Source organism: Bos grunniens, chromosome 19 (genome assembly GCF_055505025.1).
Source record: "Bos grunniens cultivar Pamir isolate PY7600 chromosome 19, Bosgru_T2T1.0, whole genome shotgun sequence".
In the NCBI taxonomy this organism is placed as follows: Eukaryota; Metazoa; Chordata; class Mammalia; order Artiodactyla; family Bovidae; genus Bos; species Bos grunniens.
The window spans coordinates 41,395,650-41,407,666 of record NC_141183.1 but is presented as its reverse complement, the minus strand read 5'-3'; the positions used below and the strand labels follow the sequence as shown (position 1 = coordinate 41,407,666).

Sequence of the window (12,017 nt, the reverse complement as noted above, 5' to 3'; positions counted from 1 at the left end):
TTTACCACTTTCACCTTTTATCAGCAGACTTCTGCACAGGGCAGCTGCTAATTTTAAACCAGAAGTTATTACTTTCCCTCCCCTGGGGATGTAAAGGTTTAAAGATGGTTTTGTCCACACTGGTGTTTTTAAACAGATGAAATTGGAAAGTTCCTCCGTTTCTCCAGAGTTGTGTTTTCAGAGTAGTGATTTTGTTTTTTTGACCTTCAGGGTTGTGGTCCTAATATATTAAGTTGAAGTTCAAATCTCTCGGGTTTAAATCCAGAGAGACTGTGATATGGGAGTTCTCCCAGGTTAGCCTGGAGAGTTAGTATGAAATCCCCATTTGTCTGACATTGGGATGGAATTAGCAAAGCTAGGGACTTTCAGTGCTCCTTAATGTGACTTTCTGCCTATCTCACCTGACCCATGATGTCATTGTGGTCTAGCAGAGTTTCCAGGAGCGTTCCCCCTTGTCCACTGAAATTTATGATAGAAGTTGATGGAAAATTTCAGTTTGGTCTAAGCTGGCTTTCCTTTACCCTTGAGAAATCTGTAGAAAACTTATTTACTCTGTCTTTAAAGAGAAGTAAAGAAGCACCCTTGCCTCAGACCTCTTTATAAGGTAATAGAGTCAGTGGTTCAAAAATAAAAACAGTATAAAAAGGTACTTACTGAAAAGCCTTGTTCCTCCCCATCAATCCCATACCCCCTTTCTCCTCATTAAGCATACATGTATGTTCTTTCTCTCCCTTTCTCCCCAAATTTTAGCACACTGTGTATACCATACCTTACTTAAAAAAAAAAAGTATGCTGCAGTTGTTGTCTAGAGTCCTTATAATTTATTGAGTTTTATAATGATTTACGGAATGGTATGGCTATATAATACAGCACCTAAATTGACAACATATTTTGGAACAAGGTGTTCTATTATTATTTTTACTATTAATTCACATTTAATGTGAATCATGGTCCTAAAAGCATCAAAATGTGTTCATAGTATCTTGCAGAGAGAACAGCACCATTGTACAGCCTGGGTCTTGTCCAATTTATAGTTAAGAGGAATAGTCCTTTATAGTCACTGTGGTATCCTGAGTACACGTGATTGTTACGTAATGCGGCTAGTCTGTAGCAACTTTTTGAAAATATGTGAACACAAGTTCTTGAAGGAGATACCTGGCCAGATCTGGTTTCCTTTACCCTTTGAAGTCTTCTTTATGGTTGTTGCTTCTGTTGTTAAATAGTCCTCCATGAACTGGAGCTGGCCTGATATCATGAGCTAGGAAAATAGTTTGAGGAGAGTATTGGGAAATTCCATGCCACAGCTGACTTTCTTCTCTGGAATGTCTTTAATAATACCATTTAGCACTCCTGTCTAAGGGCACCATTGTGCATTGATGACTCCATGAAAACACTAAGAAGAGACGCTGAGCTTAGGTGCCTTAGTCCCAGCACAGGTCAAGGGATGTGTTGTGCTCCCCAAACAAATCCCACTTACATATGTATACACACTGTCCCACAAACATCCCCAAGCAGAAACCAAGGCTAGCTAAGGGACTGGGCCCAAGAAAAATTTGGTTGCATGGTCTTAAATGTGTCTTTCAGAGTCTGGGATTTTGAAACCATCTATTCCAGTGTTTCTCAACTGCTGTGTTGTGATGCATCAATTCATCAATTGCAAAGTGTGACTTCCCTCAAAACATTAACTTCACCAGGCCTGTGTTCAGTAGGGGCTTTTGGTAGTGGGACTTGACTTCAGCTTTTTGGAAGACCAGGCCCCACCCCCACCCCCAACCCTATCAGTTCAGTTTAGTCGCTCAGTCATGTCTGACTCTTTGCAACCCCATGAATTGCAGCATGCCAGGCCTCCCTGTCCATCACCAACTCTCAGAGTTCACTCAAACTCACGTCCATCGAGTCGGTGATGCCATCCAGCCATCTCATCCTCTGTCGTCCCCTTCTCCTCCTGCCTCCAATCCCTCCCAGCATCAGGGTCTTTTCCAATGAGTCAACTCTTCGAATGAGGTGGCCAAAGTACTGGAGTTTCAGCTTTAGCATCATTCCTTCCAAAGAACACCCAGGACTGATCTCCTTGCAGTCCAAGGGACTCTCAAGAGTCTTTTCCAACACCACAGTTCAAAAGCATCAATTCTTCAGCGCTCAACTTTCATAGTCCAACTCTCACATCCATACATGACCACTGGAAAAACCATAGCCTTGACTAGACGGACCTTTGTTGGCAAAGTAATGTCTGCTTTTGAATATGCTATCTAGGTTGGTCATAACTTTACTTCCAAGGAGTAAGCATCTTTTAATTTCATGGCTGCAATCACCATCTGCCGTGATTTTGGAGCCCCAAAAAACAAAGTCTGACACTGTTTCCACTGTTTCCCCATCTATTTCCCATGAAGTGATGGGACCATATGCCATGATCTTAGTTTTCTGAATGTTGAGCTTTAAGCCAACTTTTTCACTCTCCTCTTTAACTTTCATCAAGAGGCTTTGGGTTAATAGTGAATCAACAGTCCCTGGAGAGACAAGGGGCCTCAGACTCCTTTCCCTCCTTCTCCCCCTCCCCTTCCCAGAGGCTGAACTTCAGGAGATCCGTCTCACTGACCTCAAGTCAGAGCGTGATTCTGCCCCAGCTCCTCTGCTTCTGCTGAATATCTGCATATGCTCTGGGGAAAAGGAAGGCTGGGAACTCAATCCTACAGAAAGCCAGTTTCGACAGAACTTTCCCCTCAAGGAGAGAGCCTTTTCATACATTTTGGATACCACCCCCACCCTCCCCCCCAGGACTCTCACTTTTTATCACAGACACCATTCATCAGTTGTGCAACAGCAGTCACTATCGTGCAGTTAAAGTGATTTATTGAGGTCTCGGCCTCGGTGGTTGGTACAGCCTGAGGACATTTTGGTCCTCAAAAGGTCTTTAAAGTGCCTCCTTCCCTACTAGAGCCGCCCTGCTACTCTCCTCCCTAACCAGCTTCATTTTTCTTTAGTTCTTCCACTTTGGCAATGTAGATCCTCATGGCATCCATCTTGGACATCCCTTTATTTTCATTCCATGCCTCCCACTTGGCCTTGGCTTTCAGGTCGGTGGCAGGTGGGGCCGGGATGTTGCAGTCGCCCTGGGTGGCCTGTTTGTAATAGCTGTACACCAACAATTTCTCCTGATCGCTCACCGGCCCCTTCAATTGCTTAATGGCAGCGCAGGCCATCTCAAACTCCACTTGGCACATGGGGGTGCTGAGGCTGGGCCCTTCTGCCCTTTCTAGGTGGTGTCCGGCACTAAAAGCTGGAGGATGGAGAGTTAGAAACATTCGAGGCTGGTGATTAAGGCCGGGAAGGAGGGAAAGGGAGACAAGACAATGTGAGGGAAGGACAGAGGATATGCGTGGGTTTTCTTACAGTACAGATTACAAACAGGGGCCTCTTGAATTAGATCTCCCACACAGGCGTTCTGGCTCGCACCGTGCATTTTCTGCGAAGAAGGACAATCACTAACATTTCAAAGGTGTTTGTGATGCCAGAAAATAATGGAGCAACTGCTGCTGTCAGAAGAAAGAATGCTGTGGTCCCATGCGTGGGACAGGAGCCCCGCTGCGGGGGAGGAAGGCTCTCAGGGAGTGGTGTGTCCATGCAGGTTAGTGGGCAGCCTGGGGAGGGGTATTTAGTGAGAGTGAACAGTGGCGGGGGTCGGATTACAGGATGTTGGAGAATGCGAGGCCAAGGACAGAGCTAACGGGAAGGACCAACTGGAACCCAGGAAACGGGGGTTGCACAGACTCCGGGCTGCGCGAGGCGGGGACTGGGGGTGGGCGGTCCTTTGGGGGCGGGCCCGGGGAGAGGGAGGGGCGGAGCACGGGTACCTGCCTGTTCTTTGGTGGGAGGACTCCGGCCGGTAGGGGGCGCTGTGGGCCTGGCGGTCCTGACACCGCCGGCGGTTAGGCGGGACCGCGCTTGCGCGCGGGGCGGCGGAGGCCGGGTCTGTACCGCCAGAAGCCCGAGCTGAGACTGCGGGCTGGGGCCGAGGCACGGCCTATTGTCCCGCCCCCCGGGGCCGCCCATTGTGCCGTGACGCTTACGTCGCCCTCTCAGCGCGGAGAGGGAGGGGCGGCCCGCGCCGCCGCCGGAGTCGCCGCCATGGACCTAGGTGGGTGTTCAGCTTCCCAGGCCCGGACCCACGTGGGCCGCGTCCCACAACCGGTGACCAGGCAGTACTGAGCGGGACTGCAATCAGTGAGGCCTCCGGACCGGGGAGGGAGTTGGGAAGGCGAGGGTGCCCTGGAGACCGGGCGTCGGGAGGCCGGGCTCTAGCCCACCACTCCTCCGCCCGCCACTGGCCAGCTCCAGGCCCCTTTCCTAGTGAAGGGCCCAGCGGATAAGAAGTTTGCGTTCCCGAGAGTTGTCAGGTTCGGGCACGTGCTTTGGAAAAGGCCGGGCTCCTGGAGCGCCTGGGAGAATCCGCTTGGATCCATGACAGTCTCATTCATTGAACGTCTGCTGAGTTCTTGAGCAAGTATCTGACTCTCTTGAGGTGCTCGTGGATGGAAGGAGATAATACCATATCCGTTTCACAGAGTTTGGGCAACTTTTCACTGAGGTCACGTGTGTACAGGGTCGAGCCTGGTGCCTTTGCGCAAGAGTAGCGTTCTTCAGACCAGCAGTTGTGGGCGCCGGTTGCAGCAGCCGAGGTGGCACGTGCCTCTTGAATACTCAGAGGCCAGGTCTCGGAGAAGGGAGTGGGGAGCTGGTATAAATATGCAGCTGCTTGCCCAGGGCCAGCCCCCTCCCGCCAGACGTGCTCTTAAGGGCCTGAGACCTGGAGGCTGTCCTGGAAGAGCTGGGGTGAGGCTTCCTAAGGTGTGCCAGTATTAGGAGGCTGTAGAGGAATGTTCTGGACCCTGCCCCCAGCCAGCTGCTCCATGGTGGGAGGGTAGAGTTGGAAGAGTGTGGAGCCTGCAACTGCGGTGATCTCTCTCCCAGCCCCACTGCTTTGCAGTTCTGACGTCCTGAGCAAATGCTTCTGAGTCTTAACGTTCCCATATCTGAAACAGGAATGGTCCTCAAAAGGTTGATGTGACCATCAAAAGAGATCTTATATGCATACCAACCAGCACAGTGCCTGGTACAGAGTAAGCACTAATCAACATAAGGAGTGGGCACTCACAAGCACCAGTTAACCATAAGTGATAAAACACTTGGGATTTGCCCAGCTATTAACTGCTTCTGGGACTTATTCCTTCAGGTAACACAGACGTCCCTGGAAGGTGAGTTTCCAGTTCCAAACATCTCAACTGAGCGGATAGTGCAATAAAATTGAATTTACAGAGTCAAAAGGGAGCCTATTTGGGGACCCTGGCAGAGCAGCCTGAGCCAGAAAGAAGGCCCAGAACCCCCAGGGATACTCCTCGGCAACCAGCTCTTCCTGGGAGTCTGCCTCCACCACTGCACAGCCAGGAGGAATGCTCTCAGGAACAGTGGATTGCAGCAGAAAACAGTGGATTTATGCTCGTAATGGAAAAGGCAGGATAGAACCCTGGCCCATGAAGATGGAGAAGCTGTGTCCTTGGGGGCACGAGGGACTGGCCCTGAGAAAGAGGGGAGAAGTCAGGAATATTAAAGAGTGAGCAGTGTTTGTACAGTGATTTAGTTTCTGTAAAGGAAACACACCTTCGAGAGCTCTGTGTCATGTTTCTGAGCTGGAGGAAGGCAAAGAATAGGGGCAAGATTCTAGTTCCGCCAACGGTGGAAAGGTTTGGGGGAACCCGAGTTCATCAAGCACCTAATCGGGGTTTTTTCCTTTTTTGGTTGCACCCAGTCTTAGTTGTGACATGGGAGATCGTTTAGCTGGGGCATGTGGGATCTAGTTGCCTGACCAGGACTGAACCCTGCCTGGCCCTCTGCACTGGGAGCCTGGAGTTGTAACCACTGGACCACCAGGGAAGTCTCCGGCTCTTTGTCCTGACTCTTATTGTTGTTCAGTTGCTCAGTCATGTGAGACTCATTGTAGCTATATCTTATCTAACCCTTAGCAGCCCTGAGAGATGGGTTTGGGAGTCAACAATGGGCACAGACCCAATGCCAAGGGCTTGACTAGTATATACTGTTAATATTTGACCCTCACAGTCATAATGTGCAGTCTGTATTATGCCCACTTATGCAGAAGGGAAGCTCAAAGAAGTAATCTGTCCAAGATGATACTGCTTCTGAATGGCTGAGCTAGGATTTAATATATGTCTGTCTAAACATCCCCTTCCTTGCTAAGTCTATGTCAATTCATGGCTCACTGAAGGAAGGACTCTTCTGAATCAAGTGCAGTCTTTTTTATCTATTTTCCTCTTGGTTTCTACAAAAGAAACCAGGACCCTTGGCGGCTTATTCTCTTTGATGGAAAAAATGTAGGAATTGAACTGTTTCCTTAAAAGGCAGACCATTTGAAATCCATTTGCAAGACAAGATGTTTAGAGAAAAGTAGGGAGGCAGGACTTGTCTGAGTGCTGCTGTACCCGCAGCCCTGGCCCAGGCCCCTCCTAGTCTATGTTGTTACTTAGAAGCTCAGTGTTGTGTCCTGCAGTACGTACTTGGTGGCTGCTGTAGTTTGGTCCTGTCCTTGTGTTTTCTTTCTCTCTCTCAGCACTTCCTCTCCAAAGCCTCTGCTGGTCCATCGTTTGCTGGATGGCCTCACCTCCAGGCAGATTCCTTGAGTCTCATTTCAAGGCTGACTTTCCAGCCCTCTGTTTCCATTCAGTCAGTTCAGTCGCTCAGTCGTGTCCGACTCTTTGCGACCCCATGAATCGCAGCACGCCAGGCCTTCCTGTCCATCACCAACTCCCAGAGTTCACTCAAACTCATGTCCATTGAGTCGGTGATGCCATCCAGCCATCTCATCCTCTGTCGTCCCCTTCTCCTCCTGCCCCCAATCCCTCCCAGCATCAGAGTCTTTTCCAATGAGTCAAGTCTTCGCATGAGGTGGCCAAAGTATTGGAGTCTCAGCTTCAACATCAGTCCTTCTAATGAACACTCAGGACTGATCTTTAGAATGGACTGGTTGGATCTCCTTGCAGTCCAAGGGACTCTCGAGTCTTTTCCAACACCACAGTTCAAAAGCATCAATTCTTCGGCACTCAGCTTTCTTCACAGTCCAACTCTCACATCCGTACATGACCACAGGAAAAACCATAGCCTTGACTAGACGGACCGGAGGACATCTCTAATGTTCTGCCTTCAAACTCCAAATGACTAAAACTGATCAGTGTTCCCTCCCAGCCCATTTCTTGTGTTCCCTGTGTCCAGTGGTGCCTGTTGTCTTCCCAGTTGCAGGCTAGAGAGCTTTGTTGTTATTTAATCGCCAACTCATGTCCAACTCTTGTGACACCCCCTGGACTGTAAGCCTGCCAGGCTTCTCTGCCCATGGGATTTCCCAGCAAGAATACTGGAATGGGCTGCCATTTCCTTCTCCAGGGAATCTTCCTGACTGAGGGACTGAACCCAAGTCTCCTGCATTAACGGGCAGATTCTTTACCACTGAGCCACCAGGGAAGCTTCTAGAGAGCTGGGAGTCCTTTTGGATTCCTCAAGTAAATCCTTTGACTCCAGCTCTGCAGCGGCTCCTGGAGCCACCCCTTTTTCCCTGCTCCCACCAATCTCACTCAGAACCCTTATCATCTGTACCCCTAATCATGACAGCCCTAATCATGACAACCAACTGCTGTCTCTCTCTCTAACCTCTGCTTACTGTTCTGGAAATGTTTTCACCACGTTCTATCCTGTTGGACTTCTGTCTTCACAGGACCTTTGAATATCTGTGAGGAAATGACTATCTTGCATGGGGGCTTCTTGCTGGCTGAGCAGCTGTTCCGCCCCAAAGCGCTGGCTGAACTGACCAAGTCTGACTGGGAGCACGTTGGGCGGCCCATTGTGGAGGCTCTGAGGGAGATCTCCTCCGCCACAGCCTGCTCCCAGCCCTTCGCCTGGAAGAAGAAAGCGCTGATCATCATCTGGGCCAAGGTGCTACAGCCCTACCCCATCACCCCTTCCGACATGGAAACCCGCTGGCAGGAAGATGTGTTCTTCTCTGTGGGCAACATGATCCCCACCATCAATCACACAGTCCTCTTTGAGCTGCTCAAGTCGCTGGAGGCCTCTGGACTCTTTATCCAGCTCCTGATGGCCCTGCCCACCACTGTCTGCCGTGCGGAACTAGAGCGCTTTTTGGAGCACATGACCATCGACACCTCTTCCAAGGACGTGGCCTTCTTCCTCGACGTCTGGTGGGAAATGATGAAGCACAAGGGCAATCAGCAGGACCCCCTGCTCTCCCAGTTCCGGACAGTGGCCCACAAGTACCTGTCCTCCTCCGATGACTTCTCCCACCCGCCGAAGAGGTTCAAGTCCGATCCAGATGTGTGTCCAACCATGCCCCTGCTGGCCATGCTGCTCACGGGGCTGAAACAAATCCAGGACAGGATCCTGTGCCCCGGGATGAAGTGCTGCGCCTTAGCCAACTTGGCTGACATGCTGACCGTGTTTGCGCTGATGGAGGAGGACCCCCAGGAAGTGTCTGCGACTGTGTACCTGGACAAGCTGGCCACGGTGATCTCCGTGTGGAACTCGGACACCCAGAACCCGTATCACCAGCAGGCGCTGGCAGAGAAGGTGAAGGAGGCGGAGCGGGACATCAGCCTGACCTCCCTGGCCAGGCTGCCGAGCGAGACCATCTTCGTGGGCTTTGAGTTCCTGCGCAGCCTGCTGCAGGAGTGGGGGGAGGAGCTGCAGGCCTTGCTCAGCAGCAGCCAGGGGACCAGCTACGACAGCTTCCGGCTCTGCGACAGCCTGACCTCCTTCAGCCAGAATCTGAAGCTCTACCTGGACACCACCAGCCTGGCCAAGGAGGAGAGGCAGGTGGTCTCCGAGCTGGCAGAGTGCGTGGGGGACTTCCTGAGGAAGACGAACAGGGTGGTGAGGAGCAAGGGCGGTGAGCAGGACATCACCGCCTCCATCGCCATGGCCATCATCGAGCAGAAGATGGACCGCCACGTGGAAATGTGCTACATTTTTGCCTCCGAGAGGAAGTGGGCCTTCTCGGACGAGTGGCTGTCCTGCCTTCTCAACAACCGAGCTCTCTTCCGAGAGCCGGGCCTGGTGTTAAAGCTGCTGGAGACGGTGATGGAAGTCAGCACGATAGACAGGGCTGTCTCCGAACCTCAGATCAAACAGGTGTTCGACTTGATCCTGGAGTGTTACACACACCTCTCTTTGCCAGATAAAAATAAAGTCCTCTCGGGGGTCCTGCTCTCCTGGGGGCGCAAGGGCCTCTCTGAGAAATTGTTAGCTCACTTGGAGGGCTTTCAGGAGGACCTCAACACGACTTTCAACCAGCTCACACAGAGCGCCTCTGAACAGGGCTTGGCTAAGGCTGTTGCTTCCGTGGCCCGCCTGGTCATCCTGCACCCAGAGATCACGGTGAAGAAGTTGTGCAGCATGGCTGTGGTCAACCTCGGCACCCACAAGTTCCTGGCTCAGATTCTCACTGCCTTCCCCGCTCTCCGGTTCATGGAAGAGCAGGGGCCAGACCGCTCTACCACATTCGTGGTGTCCTGCCTCAAAGAAACGGTCTGGACCAAGCTCTCGACACCCCGGGAGGAGAAGCAGTTTCTGGAGCTCTTGAGCTGCCTGGTGAGTCCTACAAAGCCCCAAGGGATTCCAGTCGCTGCTCTGCTCGAGCCGGATGAGGTGCTAAAGGAGTTCGTCCTGCCTTTCTTGATGCTGGAGGTCAAAGAGGTGGACCTCAGTCTGAGGATCTTCGTCCAGACTCTGGAAGGGAGCACAAACCTGGAAGAATACTGGCTGCAGTCCTGCTCTCCGTTCCCGCTCATCTTCAGCCTGTGCCAGCTCCTTGATGGCTTCAGCAAATACTGGCAGCTCCCCGAGGAGAAGCGCTGTCTCCCGCTGGACGGGAAGGACCTGGCCATCCACATCCTGGAGCTCCTCTGTGAGGTGGTCTCAGCTAACACCGCCACCTTCTCCCCAGACACCTGGGTCAAGTCGCTGTCCTGGCTCCACCGGAAGCTGGAGCAGCTAGACTGGACTGTGGGCCTGAGACTGAAGAGCTTCTTTGAGGGCCACTTCAAGTGCGAGGTGCCAGCCACGCTCTTTGAGATCTGTAAGCTTTCTGAGGACGAGTGGACCTCCCAGGCCCACCCCGGGTATGGGCCTGGCACAGGCCTCCTGGCCTGGATGGAGTGCTCCTCCATCTCCAGCAGCGTCTCCGAGCAGATGCTCGCACTCCTGGTGGTGGACGTGGGCAACCCTGAGGAGGTCAGGTTGTTCAGCAAGGGCTTCCTGGTGGCCCTGGTACAGGTCATGCCATGGTGCAGCCCCCAAGAATGGCAGTGCCTTCACCAGCTGACCCGGAGACTGTTGGAGAAGCAACTCCTGCACGTCCCCTACAGCCTGGAGTATATACAGTTCGTTCCTCTGCTCAACCTGAAGCCCTTTGCCCAGGAGCTCCAGCTCTCTGTCCTCTTGCTTAGAGTTTTTCAGTTTCTCTGCAGCCAGAGCTGCCGTAACTGGCTCCCTGTGGAGGGCTGGAGCCATGTGGTCAAGCTCCTCTGCAACAGTCTGACCAATCTCCTGGACTCCGTTCGGTTGATACAGTCGGTTGGCCCTTGGGCTCAAGGACAAGAGCAGGACCTGACCCAGGAAACCCTGTTTTTCTATACCCAGGTCTTCTGTCATGTTCTGCACATCATGGCCATGGTCCACCAGGAGGTCTGTGAACCTCTCTATGTCTTGGCCTTGGAGATCCTCACCTGCTACGAAACCCTGAGCAAGACCAACCCTTCCGTCAGCTCCTTGCTCCAGAAAGTAAACGAGCAGCGCTTCTTAAAGTCCATCGCCGAGAACATCAGCCCTGAGGAGCGGCGCCAAACCCTCCTGCAGAAGATCAGCAACTTCTGACATCCATGGGTCAGCAACTTCTGACATCCATGGGTCAGAAAACAGCCGGGTCTCCGCTTGGCGGGCTGGATGGGGACTGGAGCAGAGAAGCAGAAACTTTCCAGTCATGTGGAATTGTACACAAGCCCCAAAATAAGACAATAACAGTGTAAAGAAAATAGTTTCTTAGGTATTTGTAACATACAGGTTGTAATAAAATTCTTTTTGAGTTTCACCTTGCCTGTTTTGAGTCTTTCTCCTCAGTGGTCTTGGCTCCTCAATACACTCTGAAACTGGGCTCAGCTTGACCTGATCTCTTAGCTAGGGGGAACATGTTCATCGTTGGCTTCTCCCAAGAAATAAGTCTAAAGGTGAAACACTCAGGTAGACAGATTATAAGGCACATGCGTTCTTTTGCACTGAAACTCTTAAGAGACTCTTGTGGTGTCTTGGAAAGGGCAGGACCTAGGAAAAGGACTCTTTTTCTGCTACCACTTAGCCAACTGATTTGTGTGCCCACAAGGCCTGCAGCCACTGTAAAAGGAGGAGGTTGGGCCAAGAACATTAGATGTTGGGGGGTAGGTCAGTGACCTCAGAAAAATGGGTGTCCTGAGTTAAGAACTTCTGCCCCCCATGTTAACTCCATCTATTCACTGGGTCCCTAAGGGGCTGTACTGAAACTGGTAAACACAGCAGGGACGAGTTCAAAGGATGGGTGCACTTATCTTCTGCCTAGGATGGGTTGTCATGGTTTTGAAAAACGTGGGAGCGGAAGATGGTGTGTGTGGAGGCATGAAAAGGCAAATTTAAGGCTGTCCAGGATGTATTACAGAACTCGGAGGACTGATGAGGTGTTTAATTGGGAGGCAAGGAAGGACAGATCCATACTCCCCATCATAGTGAGGCAGTATTCGGGTTCAGGTTAGTGGGCTGGCTCTGTCTGTGGCCTACAATCGGGTTTCCACCCTCCTGACTCCTAGTTGGGATTCACCTAGAAGAGAAGAAAGGGCCTGAAGTTACGTGACCACTGGGCGTGAAGTCGAGAACCCTTGGCACCATGAATTACAGAAACACTTTAGAGTGAGATATGAGCG

The 12,017-nt window shown here is 51.6% G+C and overlaps 2 protein-coding genes across 4 annotated transcripts; one reads left to right on the top strand and one right to left on the bottom strand.

Moving 5' to 3' along the window:
• Positions 1–2,833: 2,833 nt before the first annotated feature.
• Positions 2,834–4,127, bottom strand: LOC147352382 (diazepam-binding inhibitor-like 5). Its single transcript, XM_086359860.1, has 2 exons — positions 3,852–4,127; positions 2,834–3,277 (listed from the first exon to the last, which is right to left on the bottom strand). The coding sequence occupies exons 1-2, from the start codon at positions 4,048–4,050 to the stop codon at positions 2,958–2,960; spliced, it is 519 nt and encodes a 172-aa protein (XP_086215986.1). The 5' UTR covers positions 4,051–4,127; the 3' UTR covers positions 2,834–2,957.
• GEMIN4 (gem nuclear organelle associated protein 4) lies at positions 3,276–11,158 on the top strand. Of its 3 annotated transcripts, none has more exons than XM_086359829.1 (2): positions 3,276–3,625; positions 7,775–11,158. In XM_086359829.1, exons 1-2 carry the CDS (start codon positions 3,562–3,564, stop codon positions 10,942–10,944), a joined length of 3,234 nt encoding a protein of 1,077 aa, XP_086215955.1. In that variant the 5' UTR covers positions 3,276–3,561; the 3' UTR covers positions 10,945–11,158. The 3 variants fall into 3 exon arrangements, with proteins under 3 accessions (XP_086215955.1, XP_086215956.1, XP_086215957.1); XM_086359830.1 differs by lacking the exon at positions 3,276–3,625 and adding an exon at positions 4,105–4,135; XM_086359831.1 differs by lacking the exon at positions 3,276–3,625 and adding an exon at positions 4,105–5,252.
• Positions 11,159–12,017: the final 859 nt, after the last annotated feature.